The 25049-nt window shown below is 42.0% G+C and overlaps 1 protein-coding gene across 2 annotated transcripts in view; it reads left to right on the top strand.

The window, feature by feature from the left end:
* csmd2 (CUB and Sushi multiple domains 2) overlaps positions 1-25049 on the top strand; it is a 1532573-nt gene that overhangs the window by 543322 nt on the left and 964202 nt on the right. The window contains exon 4 of one of the 2 annotated variants that reach the window (XM_078423310.1): positions 22657-22851. The exons of the other annotated variant lie outside the window; for it this stretch is intronic. Within the exon in view, the coding sequence (XP_078279436.1) occupies positions 22657-22851 (195 nt within the window). The remainder of the gene's footprint in view (positions 1-22656; positions 22852-25049) is intronic. 2 annotated transcript variants of the gene reach the window in all.

Below are 25049 nucleotides of genomic sequence, written 5' to 3'. Positions count from 1 at the left end.
TCCTGACTGTCCATTCTATTTATTCTTCTCATAATTTTGTATACTTTTATCAGGTCTCCCCTCAACCGCTGGCGCTCCAGAGGAAACAAAGTCTTCCCAACCTCTCCATGTAACTACCATCCCCTCATCTGATTATTAACCATATTCTAATCACCACAATATCAAAAATCAAACACACTGCAGATGCTAGAAACTAAAATAAAAATATTAACTGCTGGACTGACCGCATGTGTGGGAAGAGAGCCTGAGATAATGGTTTGGAACATAGAACAGGACAGCACAGGAATGAGCCCTTCGGCCCATTAGGTTTCTGCTGAACATGTTGCCAATATGAATGAACTAAGCGGGTATCTACTTGTATATCCATTGCAGTTTGTCATCCTTTAATATCTTCATAAACACATTGATCTCAAAAGTAACTGGAGGTATTAGATGAAGCACTCCATGGCATGATATCTGATGTAATTTATATGGATAAATACCAGTGAATCAAAAAAATCTCATTTTGATTAGTGTGATGTGTCCAAACATTAGCTGTTTCCCAAATGCCAACTTGAATAAAAATGATTGATTTAAAATAAAATCAATTTTCTTTCATAAGCCTATAAGCAATTTCCATAAATCCTAAACAATCACTAAATTTAATACATTTCACCAATATTTATCAACTGTTATCCACTTGGATTTTAGAACATGGTACAATGCAGGAATGGGTTCTTTGACTCATAATGTTTATGCCAAACATGATACAAAGTTAAACTGACCTCTTCTGCCTAAACATGATCCATACCCCTCTTTTCCTGCACTTTCATGTCCTATCTAAAAGCCTAAACACCACTATCATATCTCCCTTTGCCACTACCCCTGGCAGTGCATCCCAAGCCCCCACCACTCTCTGTGTAGTGTATAAATAGATAGACAGACCAACGTATCTCCATTAAACTTACTGTGTGGGAAAGAACTGCAGATGCTGGTTTAAATCATATTTCGCTTGGGTAGCTTACACCCCAGCAGTAGGAACATTGACTTCTCTAACTTCAAGTAGCCCTTGCTTTTCCTCTCTCCCCATCCCCTCCCCTCCCCGTTCTCCCACCAGTCTTACAGTCTCCGACTACATTTTATCTCTGTACTACCCACTCTCCTGACATCAGTCTGAAGAAGGGTCTCGACCTGAAATGTCACCCATTCCTTCTCTCCAGAGATACTGCTCGTCCCGCTGAGTTACTCCAGCATTTTGTGTCTATCTTCCATTAAACTTACCCTCTCTCACATCAAAGCTCTGCCCTCTAGAGTTAACCTTTCCACCCTGGGAAAAAGGTTCTGACTCACTACCCTATCTATGCCGCTCATAACTGTATATGCTTCTATCATCTCCTCACAACCTCTGATATTCCAGAGGAAACAATCCAAATCTATCAAACCTGTCCCTCTAATCCAGGCAGCATTCTGCATCCTCTTCAAAGCCTCCATATGTTTCGTGTAATGGGGTGCCCAGAACTGATGCAATACCCTAAATGTGGCCAAACCAAATTTCTTTAGAGCTGGATCATTATTTCCTCACTCTTTTATTCAATGCAAGCATACCATATGCCTTCATTACCACCCTGTCTACTTGTGCTGCCAACTTTCATGAGCTATGAACTTGGACTCCAAGATCCCTCTGCACATCAATGTTGTTAAGTATTTTGCCATTAACTGTATACTCTTTCCTTACATTCAATCTCCCAAACTCCCACTCCTCACACTTGCTCGCGTTAAACTCCATCTGACATTTATCTGCCTATTTCTGCAGTTGATCTCTATCTCACTGTATCTTCTGACAGAATTCCTCATTGTCTGCAACTCCTCCAATTTTGGTGTCGTCAGCAAACTTACTCACCAATCCATCTCCACTTGCGTTTAGGTCATTTATACATCTCACAAACAGCAGAGGCCCCAGTACAGATCCCTGCGGAACTCCACTGGTCACAGACGTCCAGCCTGAATATCAACCTTCCACCACAATCCTCTATCTTCTGTGAATAAGCCAGTTCTGAATCCGGACGACCAAGTCATTGTGAATCTTCTAGATCAGCCTACTAGGAGGGACCTTATCAAAAGCCTTACTAAAATCCATGTAGACAAGATCCACATTCATCAATCTCCTTCGTCACCTCCTCAAAAACTCAGTCAAGTTAGTGAGACATAACCTGCCGTGTACAAGGTCATGCTGGCTCTCCCTCATTAGCCCATTCTCTTGTCACCCTTGCTTCTGAGATTAGCTACCATGTAGCATACCACGCTTAACTTACCAAATTCCCTTTAACTTGGGAAACTAAACCAGCGTAAAACAAAAGCACAATGGACACTTGAAATTATAAAACAGAAAGGGAATTTTGAACTGCTCAATATTTTGGTAACAAATGACAGAGAAAGAAATAAAGTCAATATATCAGGTCAATGATCTTTCTCAGAATCGGACATTTTAGAAACATAGCAAAGTTGAAGTGATGATTGGAAAGGGAAGGGATGTTTGTTACAAATGTGTGTTTTTGATATGGTGGATGGTATTGCTGACGGGGTATCAAAAAGGATGTTAATTCGTGGAAAAGGTGGATGATGGTGACATTCGGCTCTTTCTCCACAGTTGTTACTCGGGTCAAACGTAACGTTCGTGCTGTTACCAACTACATCCTGAGATCCAATATATATTTCTTATCTGACTCATTACCACATTGCAATCACCATCTTCCTATTTTTGTATAGATCATTTACCTTTTATGTCAGGATCTAATTTCAATATTGATACTTATGAACTAAATCCAATAAACAAATAAACATTCTAAATATTCTTAATATTTCTATAAAATTTCAGCATTGAGATGTAAGTGTAGAAATTGTTTATTTAATATTCCCCCATGACTTGGAAGAAGACTATTTGGCTCATTGAGTCTATGACTGTTCTCAGGCCATCCCATCAGTTCTAATCCCCCAATTTATCTTCCGTGCCAAGTAATTCTCCCCTGATTCTCCTCCGATCCACCTTCACTGGAAGTCGCTTGCATTGGCCAATTAACCTGCCGGCCAGCATGTCTTTAGGGTGTGTAAATAAACTGGAGAGGGAAAAACTACATGTTCGCCAGGGGAATGTACATAATAATAATAATAATAATAATAATAATAATATTCATTTATTGTCATTGCAACGAGTACAACGAAATTATAAAATAGCCAATCCTGACGGTGCGTAAAAACATATATGCAATAAATGCAAAAACAAATAAATACAATTATATTAAGTACAAAAGATTTTTTAACAGTGTTGCCTAGTGCAGAAGGTAGTGTTCAGTTCTGGTATGGCCCTGGGGTAAAAACTGTTCTTAAGTCTGTTTGTTCGGGATTTGATCGACCTGAAACGTCGACCAGAGGGCAGATGAACAAACAGACAACATCTACAGCTCTGCCCTCATCGACCTTTTTGGTCATGTGGCCGGGGTGGGATGGATCTTTTATTATTTTGCCTGCTCTACTGAGGCAGCGTAGGCTGAACAGGTGCTCCAGGGAGGGCAGTGAGCAGTCGATGATCTTCTGGGCCATCATGATGACCCTCTGAAGGGCCTTCCTGTCCTTTTCTGAGCAGCTGGCATACCATGTGGTTATACAGTATGCCAGCACACTCTCGATGGAGCAGCGATAGAAGGACATCATGAGCTTCTCCTGCAAGTTGGTTTTCCTGAGGATCCTCAGGAAGTGGAGTCTCTGCTGTGCCTTCTTCACTGTAGTGATGGTGTTGGTAGACCAGGTAAGATCCTCTGCGATGTGCGTACCCAGGAACCTGAAAGCGGGTACCCTTTCCACATAGACCCCATTGATGTAGAGTGGGTCGTATTCTACACTGGTTTTCCTAAAGTCAATTATAAGTTCCTTTGTTTTGGAGGAGTTCAGGACAAGATTGTTCACTGAACACCATGCTGCCAGCCTTTGGATTTCATCCCTGTAGGCTGTCTCATCTCCTCCTGAGATGAGTCCAACCACAGTCGTGTCATCCGCGAACTTGATGATGGTGTTGGTGGGATGGGTGGGGGCGCAGTCGTGAGTGTAGAGGGAGTAAAGGATGGGGCTCAACACACAGCCCTGTGGTGAGCCGGTGCTCAGTGTAATGGTGGACGGTCTGGGGGCGGTTGGTCAGGAAGTCCTTGATCCATTGGCAGATGGTTTGGGAAAATCCAAGGTCAGAAAGTTTGGTGACCAGTCTGCTCGGGATGACCGTGTTAAAGGCAGAGCTGAAGGCATCCTCACAAAGGCATCACCAGTGGTCATGATCAAACCCAGGCTGCAGGAACCGTCAGACAAACAGCACAACTTTCAGCGAGGCTTCGATAGACACAAAGTGCTGGAGGACCTCAACGGGTCAGGCAGCATCTCAGGAGAAAAGGAGCAGTTGACGTATTGGGTCAGAACCCTTCTTCAGACCGAAAGTAGAGTTGGGGAAGTAAACTGGAGACGATAAAAGGCCAGAACAAATCAGGGCTGATTAAGCAAGGCTTCGTAGACCTTACAGGTATTTTTCTGGTAACATATGAAGATAAAGTGGCTTATTATAGAGTGAAACACCTTATTTTCAGAGCACGCAGGATTCTTTGTTTTTGCTCCTGATTAACAGTAGCAGACCAAGTTTGTATGTTGTTGTTCATTGCAGGCATTCTCATTCATACACATTACCCACCCATTCTTTTAACTGTTCCTATGAGCTTCTGTAATGATTAAGTTTGCCTCCCAGCAGGGCCTTGTAAACACATTTGAAGGTACTGGGAGAAGATATATTCAAATAACCTTGGTGCTCATTGGAGATCTAAAGGCTTCCTTTAAACTTTCTGAGAATTACCAATGTTTTCAGAAAATTACCAGCGGGGCCAATGAGAGCATTTAACATGGTTTAAATCAAACCTCCCAGGTTATGTCTGACAGGCCATAAAAAAATATGAACATAAAAAAGGAAAAGCTCATTGTGATAACTGGTGATATTTAACAGCTGAGGTTTAATGGACTTTCAGCCAAATATATGTAGTTTTTCTTTCTTTACACCTAAGCAGTTTTGTGACCTTTTAGAGCCATAAAGATAGTTATTGGGCTGGTATCCTAATGGGTTGTCCATTGATCTGTTGAGCGGATTTCAAATTCTAATGCAGAGCCAAAAATTAAATAAATTCAAGCAATTAAGTACATTTTGAATTGAAAAGCTGATCATGTTAATTTTTGACCTTCAGATATTTGTGATGTCCTTCAGGGAAGGAAACCTGTAGGCTTGCAAAATATTACCTCAGAGCCGGTGAAAGACACACAGTTCAGGTGCGTTTGAGGATGTGTAAAAAATGCTGGCCTGACTGTGGCACCCATACACCTAAAGGCAGCACAATGGTGCAGTGATAGACCTGCTACCTCGCAGGACCAGAGACCCAGGTTTGATCCTGACTGCGGGTGGTGTGTGGAGTTTGTACCTTCTCCCTTTGACCGCATGGGGTTTCTCCTGGTGCCTCCCATATCCCAAAGACCTGTAGGTTTGTGGTTTAATTGGCATCTGCAAATTGCCCCTGGTGTAGGATGCGAAAGTGGGATGACATGAAACTAGTGTGTGGGTGATCAATGGTCGGCGTGGACATGGTTTCCATGCTGCATTTCTAAACTAAACTACACTAAACCTAAATAGTATTTTTATAAATAGAAAGATATCAATATTTTCCTTTCTACAAGAAGAACATGTGCAATTTTGAGCTCAGAGGAGGGAAGGGCATGGAGAGGGCGATTGAAGACTTATTTTTCCAAGTAATGGGCAATTGCCCAATGCAAGCATATTAAATAACCTATTAGTTTAAGTGTGTTTCCCATGGCCAAATGAAGGAATTCTATTTCAGACAAAAATTGTTTCTGGAAAGATATTTAAAATATATCATGCCTGCTGGTGGAGTAACTGCACTTTGCATATTTTCCTTGGAGTTCTTCTTTTATGAAATTGATATTTAACAAGGTGAGAAATGTCAGTGTTAGCACAGGAATGGGATCCAGTTGAGTCTTCTACCACAGATGCCAAGCTTTTGTTGGTTGTATTTGGCTTTGAGTTGTGTAGTTTGCTATTCTTCCCCAAAAATCGCCCCTCTATCTCTCTCGTGTTCTTTCCATAGCTCGAGGATTTCCACGGATGTTGTCAGGACTCAAGGGTCTTGACTCTAGGGAGAGGTTAAGCAGGCCAGGACTCTATTCCTTGGAGTGCAGGAGGATGAGGGGTGGTCTTACAGAGGTGTAAAAAATCATGAGAGGGATAGTTCGGGTAGATGCACAGTCTCTTCCCCAGAGTAGGTGAATCGAGGACCAGACAGGTTGAAGTGAAGGGGAAGATTTAATGGGAACTAGATGAGCTTGGACCCGTTGGGTCCAATTCTCTCCTGCAGATGCGGCAACCCCCTTGGGGTGCACACCTTTCCTCGCCCCCCACCCCTCATTGGCCGCCACTCCTTCACTCGTGCGGGCCCCGCCCCCCTCTGAGCGGCAACCCTCCCCCAACTGTTCACGGACGGATGCGGCGGCCATCTTATGTAAGTATTAAAGTAGAAAAAGTGATCAGCGGCCATCTTACATAAGTATTACATTTTAAAAAGTGATTTGATTTTTTAATTTCTCCGGCGGCCCCGGCAACCCTCCTCCAACTGATGATCCGTGGACCTGTTGCCTGCTGGGGAGTGTCCCCCAGGGCCGTGGGTGCATGAGGGGGGACAGGTAAAGGGAGAGGGACCAATCACCTCGGCCCCATGCAGCTAGTGCGAGCCGAGGACCCAAAATCTCTCCTGCTGTGGTCGGCGATGAACAGCGGCAATGACCATCTTGTTTGACCCTCTGCTGCCGCCCTGCACCACGGGAGGAAGGTCAGGCGTGGGGCACACCAGGACGGGCGCCAGTCCTCCCGGCGGGGGGGGGGGGGGGGGAGCGCATTTATTAAAGTTTATTAAGTTAATTGTGTTTAAAAAGTAACAAAATTTGATTTATTGAGACCGCGGGGGAATGGCGAGTTGGGTGGGCCTAAAATTGTTGCACTATCTTGTATTGTTTTGGCTGTATTTCGGGAACAAGAGACAAATATATATGCAAACATACAAGATGAGAATTTTAAATAGATAGAGAGATAGAGTAACCTTTTCACACAAAGGCTGGTGGGTGTATGGAACAAGCTGCCGGAGGAGGTAGTTGAGGCAGGGACTATGCCAATGTTTAAGAAATATTTAGACACGTACATGGATAGGCTGGGTTTGGAGGGATACAAGTCAAATGCAGGTAGGTGGGACTAGTGTAGCTGGGACATGTTGGCCGGCCTGGGCTAGTTGGGCCGAAATGCCTGTTTCCATACTGCATCACTCTCTGTGACTCGAGTGATTTTTCTGTTTCTTTTCAGCCTTCAGCATCACGCAGAGAGAATGCTAATTATTTTGAAGTTTGTGATTTGAATTTAATAGACTAAATGGTTCAACTACTTTGTGTTTGAGTGGGATCCTTGATAGTTGTAAGACTCGTGCTTTGTGTACAAAAACTATGTGGATATATATATATATGTGGATATATATATAATAACACCATACAAGAGTAGCCAGCTAGACATTTCCTTTCTTCTTAAGTCAATTTTGATCAAACCCTGGAATTGAGATGTATTTCTAATCAAATTAACCATTTTGTTCTGCTCTTCCCTTCGATTGTTCTTTGCCCACCTCCTTTGGGTCGCACAAACATAGTTTGAAGAACTCTATCTGGAATCAAAACAAAAATGTCATGGCAAAGCTGCCCGGCCAAATGTACACCACATGAGTATTGCAGTATATTGCTAAAACCAACAATGTCCCTTCAGATTCCTTGTAATGAGCTCCTCTTCAAAGGTAACTAACCGACAAAACACATTACAGGAAACAAAGTGGATATTACACAGATCAAAACAGCATATTCTTTGACAGTTCTAATTTCTTACTTCAGTGCCGCTGTCACTTCGTAATAATGTCTAATCTTTTGTTTAAAATTTGTGAGTCTGATCGCTGAATGCACTTAGGCAGAAACTAATTGGCTAATATGTTCTACTATACATGAAAGGAATATGTATATGGGTTTATCAGTGCCATATAAATTGATTGACTTTGAATATTAACATCCATCACTGTTGGAATTATTTTCCCTGCTGTAAGTCGTTCTCAATTATTGCATCGATATGGATATCGCAAAGGATTTGTCAAAAATTGGATTACGGATTATGATTACAGGGTGCTGCAAACCCAGGTGGTCACAACCAGAATGTGCAAACTCCACACATACTGCTCCCAGGGCCCACATCAAATCCAGTTCACTGGCGCTGCGAGGCAGCAAGTCTACCAGCTGCAAAGTTCAGAGTCTTTTTATCAGTGTCACTGAACGACCAGTAACAGTAGCTCTACCTCTGAAGTGACCTGCCAGAATATATTCAGGCTGGGCACTCCCAGTAACTCCTTTCCTTCTCTGATAGTGTCATCAAGCAGTTCTGGGTGAGTTTTTATTCAATTGTTCTGATGATTTGGCCAAAGCTGACAAAGCCACATTTATGGCCTATCCTTGGATGTCAATTCTGGTGAAGTACCTTCAAGCTAAAATCTTAACACTGATTCCCTTTCCACAGATGCTGTCTGACCTTTCAACATTTTCTTTTTTTTCTTTTTAATTTCTAAAATCGTAAGGTCTTGGAGCTGAATTTGGCCATTCGGTCCATCAAGTCCACTCTGCCTTTCAATCCTGTCTGATCTAGCTACCCCTCTCAATCCAATTTTTCTGCCTTTTTCCAATAAACTCTGACACCAGTTTATTTGATTTGTTTAAATGTTCTGCCCCAGTGGAATAGTTATGATTTTGTGTATGATGTTTGCATATTAAATTTCACTGGAATTTAGAAGGGTGGGAGGGGGTCTTATAGAAATATATAAAATTCTTAAGGGATTAGACAGGTTACATGCAGGAAAAAATATTCCGGATGTTGGAGAATTCCAGAACCAGGGGTCACAGTTTAAGAATAAGGGGTAGGCCATTTAGGACTGAGATCAGGAAAAACTTTTTCAGCCAAAGAGTTGTGAATCTGTGGAATTCTCTGCCACAGAAGGCAGTGGAGGCCAATTAACTGGCTATATTGACGAGAGAGCGAGATATAGCTCTGAGGGCTAACGGAATCAAGGATATGGGGAGAAAGCAGGAATGGGGTACTGATTTTGGATGATCAGCCATGATCATATTGAATCGCAGTGCTGGCTCGAAGGACCAAATGGCCTACTCCTGCACCTATTTTCTATGTTTCTAAGTTATTATTCCAAATGACCTTATCCTGAAATGGAAAAGGTCATGGTTTAACCTTTTTGAAAATAGCTACTGAACCTGCATTTTAAGGCAAAAATGTCCTGGAGGTTCTTCCAATTACTGACCTAACTTGAAACAAGCAGAGGACTTCTAAACTTTAAGGACTAACAAGGACTTCTAAATAGGAGATAAGGCAGAGCGAGTTGAACCCTTTTGGATTCATTGCACATGACTCTGGGAGCTGTAATGTTGGACGTTTGATTCCAGCACAGGCCTAATGTGCATATGCAATTTGTTACTTTCATTAACTATTAGAGTCATAGTTATATGAGCCCTGAGGCCCACTGAGTGGGTGCAGTTATACGAGCCCTGAGGCCCACTGAGTGTGTGCTCACCATCAAGTATTCATGTACACTACTATTATATTCTCCCTGTTTTCCTGTCATTTCTCCCTCTGCTCCCATTCATTTACACACCAAAGGCAACAATTAGCATGGTCAATTACCTACCTGCATGTGTTTGGAATATGTAAGATAATTGGAGCACCCAGTTGAAACCCATTATGTTTTATTTTAATATCTTTTTTGCATAGTTTTTCTTCTTGCTGTCTTGCAGAGTCTTGAGTAATTTATGTGTCCCTTATGTTTTTGTGTGTGCCAAGAACATAGAACATAGAACAGTGCTGCAAAAGAATGGGCCCTAAGGCCCACATTGTTTCTGCTTAACCTGATGCCGAGCTGAACTGCTCTCATCTACTTGCAAGTTATCCATATCCATTCATTCACTATAAACCCCTGTGCCTCTCTAAAAGCTGCTTAAACGCCACTATCGTATCTGCCTCCACCACCACGCACAGATGTGGCTGTGATACGGTTGTAGGTACATTTACCATTGTAGCTGAACCGCACCATACTTGTGCATATAACATATAACATATAACATATAACAACTACAGCATGGAAACAGGCCTGTCCGGCCCTACCAGTCCACGCCGACCATTCTCCCTGACCTAGTCTCATCTACCTGCACTCAGACCATAACCCTCCAATCCCCTCCTATCCATATACCTATCCAATTTACTCTTAAATAATAAAATCGAGCCAGCCTCCACCACTTCCACCGGAAGCCCATTCCATACAGCCACAACCCTCTGAGTAAAGAAATTCCCCCTCATGTTACCCCTAAACCTTTGTCCCTCAATTCTGAAGCTATGTCCCCTTGTTGGAATCTTCCCCACTCTCAAAGGGAAAAGCCTACCCACGTCAACTCTGTCCGTCCCTCTCAAAATTTTAAAAACCTCTATCAAGTCCCCCCTCAACCTTCTACGCTCCAAAGAATAAAGACCCAACCTATTCAACCTCTCTCTGTAGCCTAAGTGCTGAAACCCAGGCAACATTCTAGTAAATCTCCTCTGTACCCTCTCCATTTTGTCGACATCCTTCCTATAATTTGGCGACCAGAACTGCACACCATACTCCAGATTCGGCCTCACCAATGCCCTATACAATTTCAACATTACATCCCAACTTCTATACTCGATGCTCTGATTTATAAAGGCAAGCATACCAAACGCCTTCTTCACCACCCTATCCACATGAGATTCCACCTTCAGGGAACAATGCACAGTTATTCCCAGATCCCTCTGTTCCACTGCATTCCTCAATTCCCTACCATTTACCCTGTACGTCCTATTTTGATTTGTCCTACCAAAATGCAGCACCTCACACTGATCAGCATTAAACTCCATCTGCCATCTTTCAGCCCACCCTTCCAAAAGGCCCAAGTCTCTCTGTAGACTTTGAAAATCTACCTCACTATCAACTACTCCACCTATCTTAGTATCATCTGCATATTTACTAATCCAATTTGCCACACCATCATCCAGATCATTAATGTAAATGACAAACAACAGTGGACCCAACACAGATCCTTGGGGCACTCCACTAGACACTGGCCTCCAACCTGACATACAATTGTCAACCATTACCCTCTGGTATCTCCCATTCAGCCATTGTTGAATCCATCTTGCAACCTCACTATTAATACCCAACGATTTAACCTTCTTAATCAACCTTCCATGTGGAACCTTGTCAAATGCCTTACTATATGGTGCGGTTCTGACTTGACATATATTGTGCGTATATGACCTGACTGTTCACAGGGAAAGTGAAAACTTTACATGGATAGACACCACAGGAGACCATCCAGGGTACTGAAGCTAGTTTAGTTTAGAGATACAGGGTGGAAACAGGCCCTTCGGCCCACCGAGTCCGCGCCGACCAGTGATCCACGGACATTAACACTACCCTATACACACGAGGGACAATTTACACACACGCCAAGCCAATTACCCTATAAACCTGTACGTCTTTGGAGTGTGGGAGGAAACCGAAGATCTCGGAGAAAACCCACAGAGTCACGGGGAGAACGTACAAACTCCGTACAGACTTCACCCGCAGTTGGGATCAAACCCGGATCTCCAGTGCTGTACGGCAATGCACCACTAGCTGTACCACGGTGCTGCCTGTAAATTATTTGAAGTTAGTTGACAAAATTACTTAATTATTTCAGCTTTTTAATGCAGAGTTGTTGATTTGAATCAGCACATCAAGTAGCGAACATTCATACAGCTGTTGTAAAAAGCCAGAACATCTAATGACTGATAATTTAATCAAAATTAGTTTGATCATTTTGATTATCAAGAGTTTTTACATAAGTATTCTGCAGGCTGACACACAAAACATTTTGTACAAACAGCCTGATTTGATGTTGCAATCGTAATCAGTAAATTCTAATTGAAATAGTGGAAGAAAAAATGAGATGGAAAAAAACTCCAACATTAACCAGAAGGAAACTTAAGTTAACATATTTGCATAATTCCAAATACTTCACTTAAGTCAGGCTAAAATATAATGAGCCATATTGTACTAAATTATGACTGGTACATTGAAATGGCGATGACAGAGAGAAGAGGGAGGCCAGCAGCCAGTGTATGTGACCTCTCCCCTCTCCCCTCCACTCACCCTAGCAGTGGAATATAATATTGAAAAACCGAGCAGAGGGGCCCAAATCACTTCACATTCAGTCTCAGCTTCAGGCCAGCTAGAGTTGAATGAATATTCAAATATGCATTTGAATAGTGTGTCTTAGCTCCAATAAAGATTGAACAGCACCTCATATTTTGCTTGGGTAGCTTGCAACCCAGCGGTATGAACAATGAATTCTCTAAATTTTTAAGTAACTTCAAACTCATACTCCTTTCCCCTTCCCCTTTCCTCCGCCCTAGTTGTTCGACCAGCTGCGCTGTCCTCCACATTATTTCCCTTGAGATCACACCTTCCCTCGTCAACAATGGACCTACCAGGCAGTGCCCAGCCTGAAAATAGACACAAAGAAGCTGGAGTAACTCAGCGGGACAGGCGGCGTTTTTCAGTCTGAAGATGGGTCTCGACCTGAAACGTCACCCATTCCTTCTATCCAGAGATACTGTCTGCACCGCTGAGTTACGCCACCATTATGTGTCTATCTTTGGTGTAAAACAGCATCTGCAGTGCCTTCCTACACAATGTCCTGCCTGAGGAAATTTGTGGCCGGTCCTGATCTCTTCTTGCCTCCAGCTCTTCATTTCTTCACCACCCCCCACTCCACCCCCTAATTTCAGTCCCAACCCGAAACATTAGCTATCCTTTTTCTCCAGAGACACTGCCTGACCCGTTCTAACTTTGGTATAAACCAGCATCTGCAGTTCTTTGATTCTACTGACTGTTTATGTTTCTTTGTACTAATTTATTTTATCATTTTAATTAATTTGTAATCCTTCAAAGTATTCTATATTAGTTTACCATTTCTTTATTAGGCATGATTCATTCTTTAATTTATTTACAATTATTTAAATAGTTTTTAAATGCCTCTGATCATAAGACACATTCACGAATTGTTTAAAGGTCTCTGAGAGAAATGGGCTGTTGAAATGTCTTCAGGGGAGACCAGGACTTGGGCATCAGTGTCTGCTGCCCATGGTCTCATCACCACATGCTTCGTGAAGTATTTGGGTTTTTGGCGGGTTGAATTAACAGAACGGCATAATTTGACCCAGAAATGTTTACTAGAATAATGCCAGTCATACATAGCTTAGTACAACATGGCTCATTATATTATCACCTGACTTAAGTGACTCTGGAAACATGCTGCTGAGAAACACAGCATCACACATCCAGATTGTTGGATCAAGGTGCTGTTCCAGGAGCTTGGGTTGTGATTGATTGTAATGTTCGTGGCCGTGCCCAGAGCGAAAATGAAATGGGAAACAAGTGTGCCTCCTAATTATTTATTTTTCTTTCTGCTTTTGATAGGTGTCATTTTAACTTCTAAAGCTTTGAAAATGTTAAAGACAGATTAGAGTAAAATCAGGTCTCCGTATGCAATCCATAATGTATAAGTTAATCCTTAAGTTCACAATAAATTAGCTCTATTTCATCAAGGTCTTGACAAGGACCTACATAGTAGGACCTTGGCAAAGCATTTTGACAAGGTCACAGCATGGTAGGCTAGTCTGTGAGGTTTAGTCACATGGAATCTGGGGTGAGATACTGAAATGGATGCAAAATTGGCATGATGGAAGGAGACGGAGGGTGGTAGTGGAGTGTTGTTGGTCAGTTTTGAGGTCTGTGACCAGTGGTGTGCCTTGGGGATTGGTGCTGGCACCACTGTTGTTTCTCATCCACATTTGCGATGTGGGTGACAAATATTGTTACCGTGGTTAGTAAGTTGTCACTAAAATTGTTAATGGAGTGGACAGTGAAGGTTATCGAAAATTACAATGGGGTCTAGATTAATTGGGGAAAAGTGCAGAGGAATGGCAGATGGAACTCAACTTGGACAAGTACGAGATGTTGCATTTTAATAAGTTAAAGCAGGGCAGGACTTGCGCAATAAATGACATGGCCTGGAGAGTGTTGTACTACAGAGAAACTAAGGAGCACAAGTGCATAGTTCCCTGAAGGTGGTGACATAGGTAGGCGAGGTGGTGAAGAAAGTATTGGGCACACTTGCCTTATCAGCTGGGGCCTTAAATACCGAGTTGGGATGTCACATTGCAACTGCATAAGTAGTTGGTGAGACCACACTCGGTGTAGTAGGTACAGTTCTGGCCATCCAGCCATAGGAAGCATGTCATTCACATTTGCAAGAATGATACTGGGACTAGAGGGCTTGCATTTTAAGGAGAGGCTGGATAGTCTGAGAGCATAGAAAGCTGAGGGATGACCTTACTGTGAAATAAAACTGGACGGCATAGATAAGAGGAATTGTTCGTTTTTTATCCAGGGTAAGGAAGTCTAAAATTAGAAGATATGGACTTCAGGTGAGAGGGGAATGATTTACAAGGGGCAACTTTTTTCATGGAGGATGGTGCAAATATGGAATGTGGTCTCAGAGGAAGCTGCAGAGATGTGTACAATTACCATGTGTAAAAGACATTTGGATAAGTGCATGGATAGAAAAGGTTTGAAGTGATATAGGCCTGTATTGAGACAAGCTTGGATGGAAATTTTGGTCGACTTGGATTAGTTGGACCAAAGGACCTTTTTCTGTTCTGTATTAGTATATATAACTACAACTCAATTAATGGGTCAATTTTAAGAAATTATATTCCCTGGTACATGTTCTGATTTGAAATGCAGCAGGTTACTTCTACTGCATTCTGTTAACGATTGGGCAATCATTATCATAAGCAAAGCGTGGTTTGGAATGATGCCAATGTTAAAGCAAACACAGTTAATTTACTGTTGCAATTATCAGAGTTTAGTGCAACATAGCAAATCAGTGATAATAAATCTGAGCTCCATTGAATGTGAACCAATTGCATTATCAAATAGTTGGCACTCCTTCTTTGCATGAGAGATTTTCTTAGACATGTTTGCCCTGTAGCTAGAGCAGTGAAAACTAGCAAATTAGGTAAGATGGAGAGTTTTTTCCCCACCATTTGTACTTGTGAAATTGTGCGGGCACTTGGCAAGTGGGTATTTTATCCAGCCCATCTGATGCCCTCTGTTTGTGGAGAATCCAGTCTATAAAATACTCAAGAAGGGAAGGGGATGAGCAATATTAAGCTATAATAAATAAATGTAATAGAAAATATACATCCCTTCTCTCATGTTGCAGGATGCCAGTTATATTGAAACCATTTATTTTGTGCTGCAGTGCTTCTAACCCCTGGGCTAAGTATTTAGCAAACTGGAGGTAATTGTTTTATTTCCTGGATCATTTGGGATTATTTGTCTAACTTAAAGCTGATGTCTTTATCATACAGTTAACGCAATTGATTTAAAATGTCACCACTTCAGATTTTTTTCTGTATTGGTTTTTTTCTCTCTCTGCTGTGGAACCAGGCTACATGCAAATTTGCTGTTATACAGCCACTGGTGTGAATGGGTGATAGATGGACAGCATGGACTTGTTGGGCCAAAGGGCCTGTTTCCATGCTATAATCTCCAAACTAAACCAAACTCTATGAGTAGGAAGGAACTGCAAATGCTGGTTTAAGTCAAAGATAGACTCAAAGTGCTGGAGTAACTCAGCGGGTCAGGCAGCATCTCTGGAGAAAAGGAACATGTGATGTTTCGGGTCAGAATCCTTCTTGAGACTTGAAGGTATGGGGGGGGGGGGGTGGGGGGGGACTGACGGAAGAAAAAGGTTTTGTTCTGGCCTTTTCCTACCCCCATTTCCTCCCCTATTTTCAGTCTGAAGAAGGTTTCTGACCCAAAATGTCACATAATCCTTTTATCCAGAGATGCTGCCTATCCAGCACTTTGCGTGAACCAAACCATAATCGTGGTTTCTGACAAGGTTCATTCTACAAAGTATTTCTGTAGTTTAATGTGTTTGGGATGTATTGAAGTTTGGGAAAAGCCCTATTTGAATGCATGTTTTTTTTTCAGCAAAGCTGCTCAAATGTAAATGCAAAAATAAGTTGTTTGAATGGAACAAACTTTTACTGTGTCTCAAGAATCTGACTTTTAAACTTCTGTTGATAAATATTCAAACAAACAAGTACAGATTCTTCAGGGCAGCACAGTGGCAGTGCTAGAGTTGCTGCCTTATGCTTCAGAGACCCGGGTTTGATCCTGACTATGAGCGCTGTCTGTACAGAGTTTGTACATTCTCCCTTTGACCACGTGGGTTTTCTCCAGGTGCTCCGGTTTTCTCGCACACTCAGAAGACGTGCAGGTTTGTTGGTTAATTGCTTTCTGCAAATTATCCCAAGTATGTTGGATGGTGCTAGTGTATGGGTGATCACTGGTCGGCCTAGACTCGGTGGGCCGGAGGTCATGATTCTATGCTGTATCGCTAAACTAAAGGTACTGAAAGTGTCATTGATTTACTTCAGTGCTGACATTTAGTCTGATCACATCAGTTTTTGCCTGGTTAATATTAGCTTTGTTTTGCTTGTTCTAAATGGTAGATTTGGGTAAACACCTCAACAAAAGTGTGTGTGTGATCTATTGCTGCAAAGAATGCACAACTCTGCGCATTCCCTTCAAATAATTAAGTCTCGATGTCAAGATTCTGCTTTTTAATCCGGTATTTTAAGGGTGAATCACATGACTCCTGCACTAGCTCCGTAACATTTGGGATATTTTAGAGGTTATCCGCACCTGTCAGCCCATGGCAAAGTGGACCATCAAACTGTGACACAAGCTCTATTCAGAATTCAATCTGATATCTGGGCAGCCTGAAGCACAAGGTACAAATCACAGAGCAAGGGGAAGTACCGGTAAATGGGCTTTGCAGTCAATGGAACTTCAGCCTCGGAGCTTGAGTAACCTGCCATCCCTGATAATTACACAGTCTTTAATTTCATGCAGATAGATATAGTTTTATGATTAAAAACAAATATGGGAAATTGGTTAAAAAGAAAATACTTTCTTTAGGTTAACATATATTCTTATAACTCCCACCCACAACGGATGCTAAAATGTCAGGATATTTACAGTGGTGTAATCCATTTAAAGGATTGGTTTTAGTGGCTTCCTACTTTGAGTATAAGAGCCAGAAAGTCATAGAAACATAGAAACATAGAAAATAGGTGCAGGAGTAGGCCATTCGGCCCTTCGAGCCTGCACCGCCATTCAATATGATCATGGCTGATCATCCAGCTCAGTAACCTGTACCTGCCTTCTCTCCATACCCCCTGATCCCTTTAGCCACAAGGGCCACATCTAACTCCCTCTTAAATATAACATATAACATATAACAACTACAGCATGGAAACAGGCCTGTCCGGCCCTACCAGTCCACGCCGACCATTCTCCCTGACCTAGTCTCATCTACCTGCACTCAGACCATAACCCTCTAATCCCCTCTTATCCATATACCTATCCAATTTACTCTTAAATAATAAAATCGAGCCAGCCTCCACCACTTCCACCGGAAGCCCATTCCATACAGCCACAACCCTCTGAGTAAAGAAGTTCCCCCTCATGTTACCCCTAAACCTTTGTCCCTCAATTCTGAAGCTATGTCCCCTTGTTGGAATCTTCCCCACTCTCAAAGGGAAAAGCCTACCCACGTCAACTCTGTCCGTCCCTCTCAAAATTTTAAAAACCTCTATCAAGTCCCCCCTCAACCTTCTACGCTCCAAAGAATAAAGACCCAACCTGTTCAACCTCTCTCTGTAGCCTAAGTGCTGAAACCCAGGCAACATTCTAGTAAATCTCCTCTGTACCCTCTCCATTTTGTCAACATCCTTCCTATAATTTGGCGACCAGAACTGCACACCATACTCCAGATTTGGCCTCACCAATGCCCTGTACAATTTCAACATTACATCCCAACTTCTATACTCGATGCTCTGATTTATAAAGGCAAGCATACCAAACGCCTTCTTCACCACCCTATCCACATGAGATTCCACCTTCAGGGAACAATGCACAGTTATTCCCAGATCCCTCTGTTCCACTGCATTCCTCAATTCCCTACCATTTACCCTGTACGTCCTATTTTGATTTGTCCTACCAAAATGCAGCACCTCACACTTATCAGCATTAAACTCCATCTGCCATCTTTCAGCCCACCCTTCCAAAAGGCCCAAGTCTCTCTGTAGACTTTGAAAATCTACCTCACTATCAACTACTCCACCTATCTTAGTATCATCTGCATATTTACTAATCCAATTTGCCACACCATCATCCAGATCATTAATGTAAATGACAAACAACAGTGGACCCAACACAGATCCTTGGGGCACTCCACTAGACACTGGCCTCCAACCTGACATACAATTGTCAACCGTTACCCTCTGGTATCTCCCATATAGCCAATGAACTGGCCTCAACTACCTTCTGTGGCAGAGAATTCCACAGACTCACCACTCACTGTGTGAAGAAATGTTTTCTCATCTCGGTCCTAAAAGACTTCCTCCTTATCTCTACAGGATGTTGGTTGGGCTGCATTTAAAGTGTTGCATGCAGTTCTGGTCACCTCATTACAGGATGGATGTGAAGGCTTTGGAAAGGATGCAGAGCAGGTTTCCCAGATTGATGCCTGGATTGGGGAGTATTAGCGACAGGGGGAGGTTGGACAGACTTGGGGTGTTCTCTCTGGAATTTCCGAAGGTTGCGGGGATACAAGAAAATAAAATTATCAGAAGCATAGATATTGTAGACAGTCGGAACCCTTTCCCAGGATGGAAAAAAATCAAATACTGGAGGGCATTAACTTGAAGGTAAAAGGGGTCAAAGTTTAAAGGTGATGTGTTGGGCAACTTTTTTACACAGAGGGTGGCGAGTGTTTGGAACACGCTGCCAGGGGTGGTGGTTTAGGCAGATACGTCAGAAGCATTTAAGAGACTTTCGGAGAGGCATATTGATTGGCAGAGGGAATGGAGCGATATTGATCCTGTGCAGATAGGTAAGAGTTGGTCTTGGCATCATTTTTAGCATTGACATTGTGGGCTGAAGGGCCTGTTTTTGTGCTGTACTGTTCTATGTTCTGAACCATGCTTACCAAAATATCTGTACTGGAATAATTGGATCCAACCACTCTCAGATTCAAAGCCTGCACATGCCAGCCCACTCTGGCTTGTGTTTTCTGGAATTCCATGTGTGGATGAACTAACCGTCTGCATTGGAAAGGCATCCATTCAGATGAAGTAAGCTCAGAACAATGGGGATCTTAATGTGTAGGAAGGAACTGCAGATGCTGGTTTGCACCTAAGATAGACATAAAATGCTGGAGTGACTCAGCGAGACAGGCAACATCTCTGGAGAGAAGGAATGGGTGGTGTTTTTCGGGTCATGTCCCTCGAACCAAAATGTCACCTATTCCTTCTCTCCAGAGATGCTGCCTATCCTGCTGAGTTACCCCAGCTTTTTGTGTCTATCTTTAGTGGATATCTTAACATCTCTTCCCTGATGATCTTCGAAAACTCACATCTGTTAAAGAGCTATGAACTATTTTTAAACACCACTGATGGTCAGAGCATATAACAAACTATTCAAATTGGTTTCAACAATTGAAAGCAAAAAATAATGATTTTAAATGATTTAAATAATTTGATATAAAATATTAAACATGTTAAAATATATAAACATAATTTAAATAATTAAATACACTTACCTTTGCCCACATGGTAGGCAACTCATTTAAATGATTACAATTGTCATTTGTACATCAGCCATCCATGACATAAAGCTAAATCAAGGAGCATTGAAAATTTTGGGTACGAGGAACAAGAGTAGGTAATCTCCATCTGCGAGTCAATTCCAGATAAAGCATTGGGAAATCTGTGATATGACACCATTTTCCTCCCAGCGAGGCATCTGATCATTATCATCTTTGATACTTCACATTAAAATTTCCCACTCTACTTATCATCAGCTACCATTTCTGCAACAGTAACAAATGTCTGTCAACGTTAATGGCATTTACGTTAATGCCACCAACGTTATAGCAGGGATACCAAATTTAAAAACAATACACCAAAAGCTGCCTTGCCAACATCTTGTACAGCGGCACAGTAGCGCAGCAGTAGAGTTGCTGCCTTACAGTACCAGAGACCCAGGTTCGATTCTGGCTAAGGATGCTCTCTGTACGGAGTTTATACGTTCTCCCTGTGATCACGTGAGTTTTCTTCAGGTGCTCCGGTTTCCTCCCACACTCCAAACACATGGGTTTGTCGGTTAATTGGCATCTGTAAGTCGTCCTTTGTATGTAGCATAGTCTTTATGCTGGTCAGCGTGGACTCGATGGACCGAAGAGCCTGCTTCCACGCTGTATCCCTAAACGAACCTAAAGGTTCTGAAGGGGTCATTGATTTACTTCAGTGCTGAAATGTAGTCCCTTCACACCTGATAGGATCAAGATCCTGCTGTAATTTTTGAAAATGCTCTTCACTGTCTTTGATACCACCTTTCATCGGTTTTCCCTCATATCTTTAAATTATTCTAGCACTCCTTGTCTTTTAAATTCAAGAGAATACAAACCCAGTCTGAAGAGAGGTCCCGACCTGAAAAGTCACCTATCCACGTTCTCCAGAGATGCTGACTGAGCCATTCCGTTACTCCAGCACTTTGTGTTTCCCAAACGTGTAACATCTTCTCATATTTTACGTTAAAGTCCAAATATCATTTTGCTACCTCGACATTTACTTTTGCATCATGGCCAACATGCTCAGCCAAAGGCGTGTACTAATAACATTTAAGCTGGATAGAGTGCAGAGAAGATATGAGGAAGTTGCCAGGTCATGGGCCTGAGCTACAGGGAAATGTTGGACGGGCTTTCTTCTTACTCCTTGGAGTACAGAAGGCTGAGACTAATCTTATAGAGATGTATAATATCACTGGGGGTAATATCACATCGTAATTGGAGCTTGTGGGCCATTTACCAGGAAATGAACAACGTTTGTTATTCCAGTATGCCATGACTAAATCAAGGATTTTGCAAATTACAAGCTACAAGATGTGAGAGAGACATAGATTAGCTAGCACCTTCCTTCTCTAATACCCGAGGCAGAGTTTAGTTGGGGAACGATGACTGGATCAGTCATCAGAAGATGTTCCTCGTTGGTTCACGAACAGATTGTCCACAAAGGTCAAGAATAGGTGGTCCTTTGCTCATGACTTGGAGGGGGAGAAGAAGAAGGTTTCTTGTGGTGTCAGTTGTTGCATTAAGTTTACTGTTATCTCTCAACCTTGAGAACAAGAAACCTGTCTCTTGTCATTTATTGTATCTCTGGTTCAGGACTGTCACCCAACTGACAGTAGTTCAATTCTGGTTCTTTGTAAACAGAGATAGGCCTCAAACATACATAACACACAGTGACCATTTAATGTACTTCATCGAAGACCAAAGTGTTCAACTGTGCATTATCTAGTTATCGAGGCACAAATATCATAATTATCCTCATCTAAGAATGGTACATTTTGAGTTTTGTTCTGATTCATTTTCTAATCAGCAAACATATCAGCAACCATAAATCAGCCGAACGGGAACCATTTATGATATGACTTTAATTTTTTTAATTCTTATATTTTAAAATGGTAACTTGTTACGTAAAATAAGTTTATTACAATACTCTCAAAAAATTACTTTATCTGGATTGTTATATTCCCGACCTGTGAGGTGCCCAGTTTTAAGTAACTGAAAATAACTTTCAGAAGAGAAGTGGGAATCTGTTGCTCATTATATTGGCACAACAAAGTCAGCATTTCAATGATTTAAGTAAAAAGACACTTTACATATGCTTCTTTCTGTCCTTGCCCCTGAAAATATAAAATATTAATTTTTGGAAACACTGTGACAGTCTGCAAATGAGCACGATTAGCAGTAATTCACAGAGGTGATCAATTCAGTCTGGGGCTGAGCCAGCTTCCATAATGATGACTACTAAACTATTGCAAAAGGTAACAGAAACATAAGTTGTATTGCATCTAATTGGCACTTAAAATTTTAATGTATTTACATTGGTTTGGCTTATTAGACTCCAACTAAACAACGGAAGTTTGTAAAAATTACAGACTATTAATCTTTAAAATGTTTGGTTGAGAAGATAGCACGAATGAAAACAATCACATTGAATTATATGAATAAAGTTACAGTTGTTTAACATTCTGAAACCTTTTAGGGAGATTGACATTCAAATCTTGTAAATTTTGTAAATACTGTTCTTTAAAATATGGTGTTGTGCTGTTAGTTCTCAAATTGGGATTTAAAATGCCTAATTGGTTTAAACTCAAAATCCATTTCTTCAAATTTTGGGAAAATACAATCATGATTGATAATTAAAAGCAGCAAGTCCACTTATGAAAGAGTATTTATTTTTATTTCTTTCAGTATTGCCAAGTCATACTTGTGGAAATCCTGGCAAGTTACAGAACGGATTGCAGCAGGGAACCACATTCAGTATTGGTGACAAACTCCGGTTCAGCTGCAATGTCGGCCACTTCCTGGAGGGACATGCAGTGTTGACTTGCCTGGCCAGCACACAGAAGAGTGCTTCATGGGATTTCCCAGTTCCCTTTTGCAGAGGTAAACTTAAAAAGTGAAAGGGGGCATACACCAAATGAGCTGAGAAATGTTGAAATGAGTGACTTTGTCGTTCCTATCACCAGTTTCAGATGGGGGCCTGTAAGTGAATTATCTGGCAAATTTCATCAAAAACAACTCTGCCTTTGCCTGAGATAGACACAGAATGCTGGAGTAACTCAGCAGGTCAGGCAGCATCTCTGGAGAAATTGGATTTTTGTTTCTTTTCCATTATCCCATTTTCTCCAGATAGGCTACCTGACTCGTTGCGTTACTTCTGCACTTTGTGTCTATCTTTGGTATAAACCAGCATCTGCAGTTCTTTTTTTATTATATCATCCCTTGCCTGTTTACTTTTCCCGTTTGAACTGCACAGATGCATTATTTCCTTGAACTGTATGGATTGTGAAAGTGATATTTTTGAATTGCAATTTTTGAATAGCTTGCTTTCTTGGAACTTTGTTACTTCCATTGCAGATGGCATGCAGTTTGTTAAGACTGCATTGGAAACATTTTATACATTTCACTTAACTTTCAAATAATGTAGGTGATACAAATATAGGCCATTACGTTCCTCTTTATTTATAACTAAATTAATTTAACATTCAAACCTGACCTAGACCTCTAAGTGAGGAAACCAAAAATCGCGGAACTGTGATTATAATAAAATGATGTAAGGGTGTAAACTGAGGTAAAACCTTTGGCTCTGCTTAGTCTTGCAGGCTAATGTAGGCTTGCAGGTGAAAATCTACATTCAGAAGCATCGGTAAAAATTGAATGACAAAAACAATCCTCCTTCCACATATTATTTCTCCAGCAATCCTGTCCAGAGGGAATGTCAAATTGCTTCTTCACTCTGCCACAGTTGAGTGGAAATCAATGATGTATTGAGATGCGAGACACAAAATGCTGGAGTAACTCAGTGGGACAGGCAGCATCTCTGGAAAGAAGGAATGGGTGACGTTACGGGTCGAGACCCTTATTCAGACTGATGTCAGAGGAGAGGGAGATACATAGATAAGGAAGTTTAAGGTGCAAAAATAGTCTGAAGAAGGGTATCGACCTGAAACAACACCCATTCCTTCTTTCCAGAGATGCTGCCTGACCCACTGAGTTACTCCAGTATTTTGTGTCTATCTTCGGCTTAAACCAGCATCTGCAGTTCCTTCCTGCATTTATTGAGAAGCTACAGATGGGGGTAACAGGTTATTCTGCATAAAGCAACAGTTATGTCTGTGTAAGTGTGATCCTGGTCTGAACCTATTCACTTGATGATAGTAGAAACAAAGAACCAGATGCTCGTTAATACACATAAGAATACAAAATGCTGGAGTAACTCAGCAGAGATAGAAACAAAATGGTGGAGTAACTGCGGGCCAGGCAGCATCCTTGGAGGACATGGGTAGGTCACATTTTGGTTTGAGACCCTTCTTCAGTGATTGTAGGAGGGGAGAAGAAAGCTGGAAAAGGGGAGAGGCAGGACAAAGTGTGGTAGGTAATAGGTCAACATAAACAAGGGGTGGGGGAGTTGATAGGCAGATAGTTGGAACAAAGACCAGAGATAAGGAAGAAAGGTGTGAGACAGGATTGCACAGTTAATTATTATAAAGCTAGAGGGGGGAAAGTGGCAGAGGGGTGAGTGGAGGGGAGAAATAGGTAGGACTCTAGGTGAGGCACAAGGGAGAGAAGGGGGTGGGGGGAAGAGAGGGGAGGGCTTGGGGAGAAAGAGGGAAGGGCAGTGCGAGTTCACCTAAAATTGGAGAATTCAATGTTCATACTGTTGGGTCGTAAGCTACCCAACCAGAGTATGAGGTGCTGTTCCTCCAGATTGCATGTGGCCTCACTCTGGAAATGCAGGGTGCCCAGGGCAGAGAGGTCAGTGGGGGAAGGGGAGTTTAAATGGTTAGCAACTGGGAACGAAAGGCCTACTGGGTCTCCTTGTTACCATTTTAACTCCCTTTCCCATTCCCACACTGACCTTTCTGTCCTGGGCCTCCATTGCCAGAGTGAGACCAGAGACCTATCGGATCCTCCCCCTCGCCTCAGTCAAGCACTTACCTGCCAAACTTTGGCCTGGTTCTCTCCTTTTCCAGCCGCCTTTCTCTACCTACAATCAGTCTGAAGATGGGTCTCAACTCAACGTCACCTATCCATGTTCTCAAGAGATGCTGCCTGACCCGTTGATTTACTCCAGCACTTTG

This window comes from Rhinoraja longicauda, chromosome 27 (assembly GCF_053455715.1).
Source record: "Rhinoraja longicauda isolate Sanriku21f chromosome 27, sRhiLon1.1, whole genome shotgun sequence".
Taxonomy (NCBI): Eukaryota; Metazoa; Chordata; class Chondrichthyes; order Rajiformes; family Arhynchobatidae; genus Rhinoraja; species Rhinoraja longicauda.
This window is presented reverse-complemented; position numbering and strand designations above follow the sequence as displayed.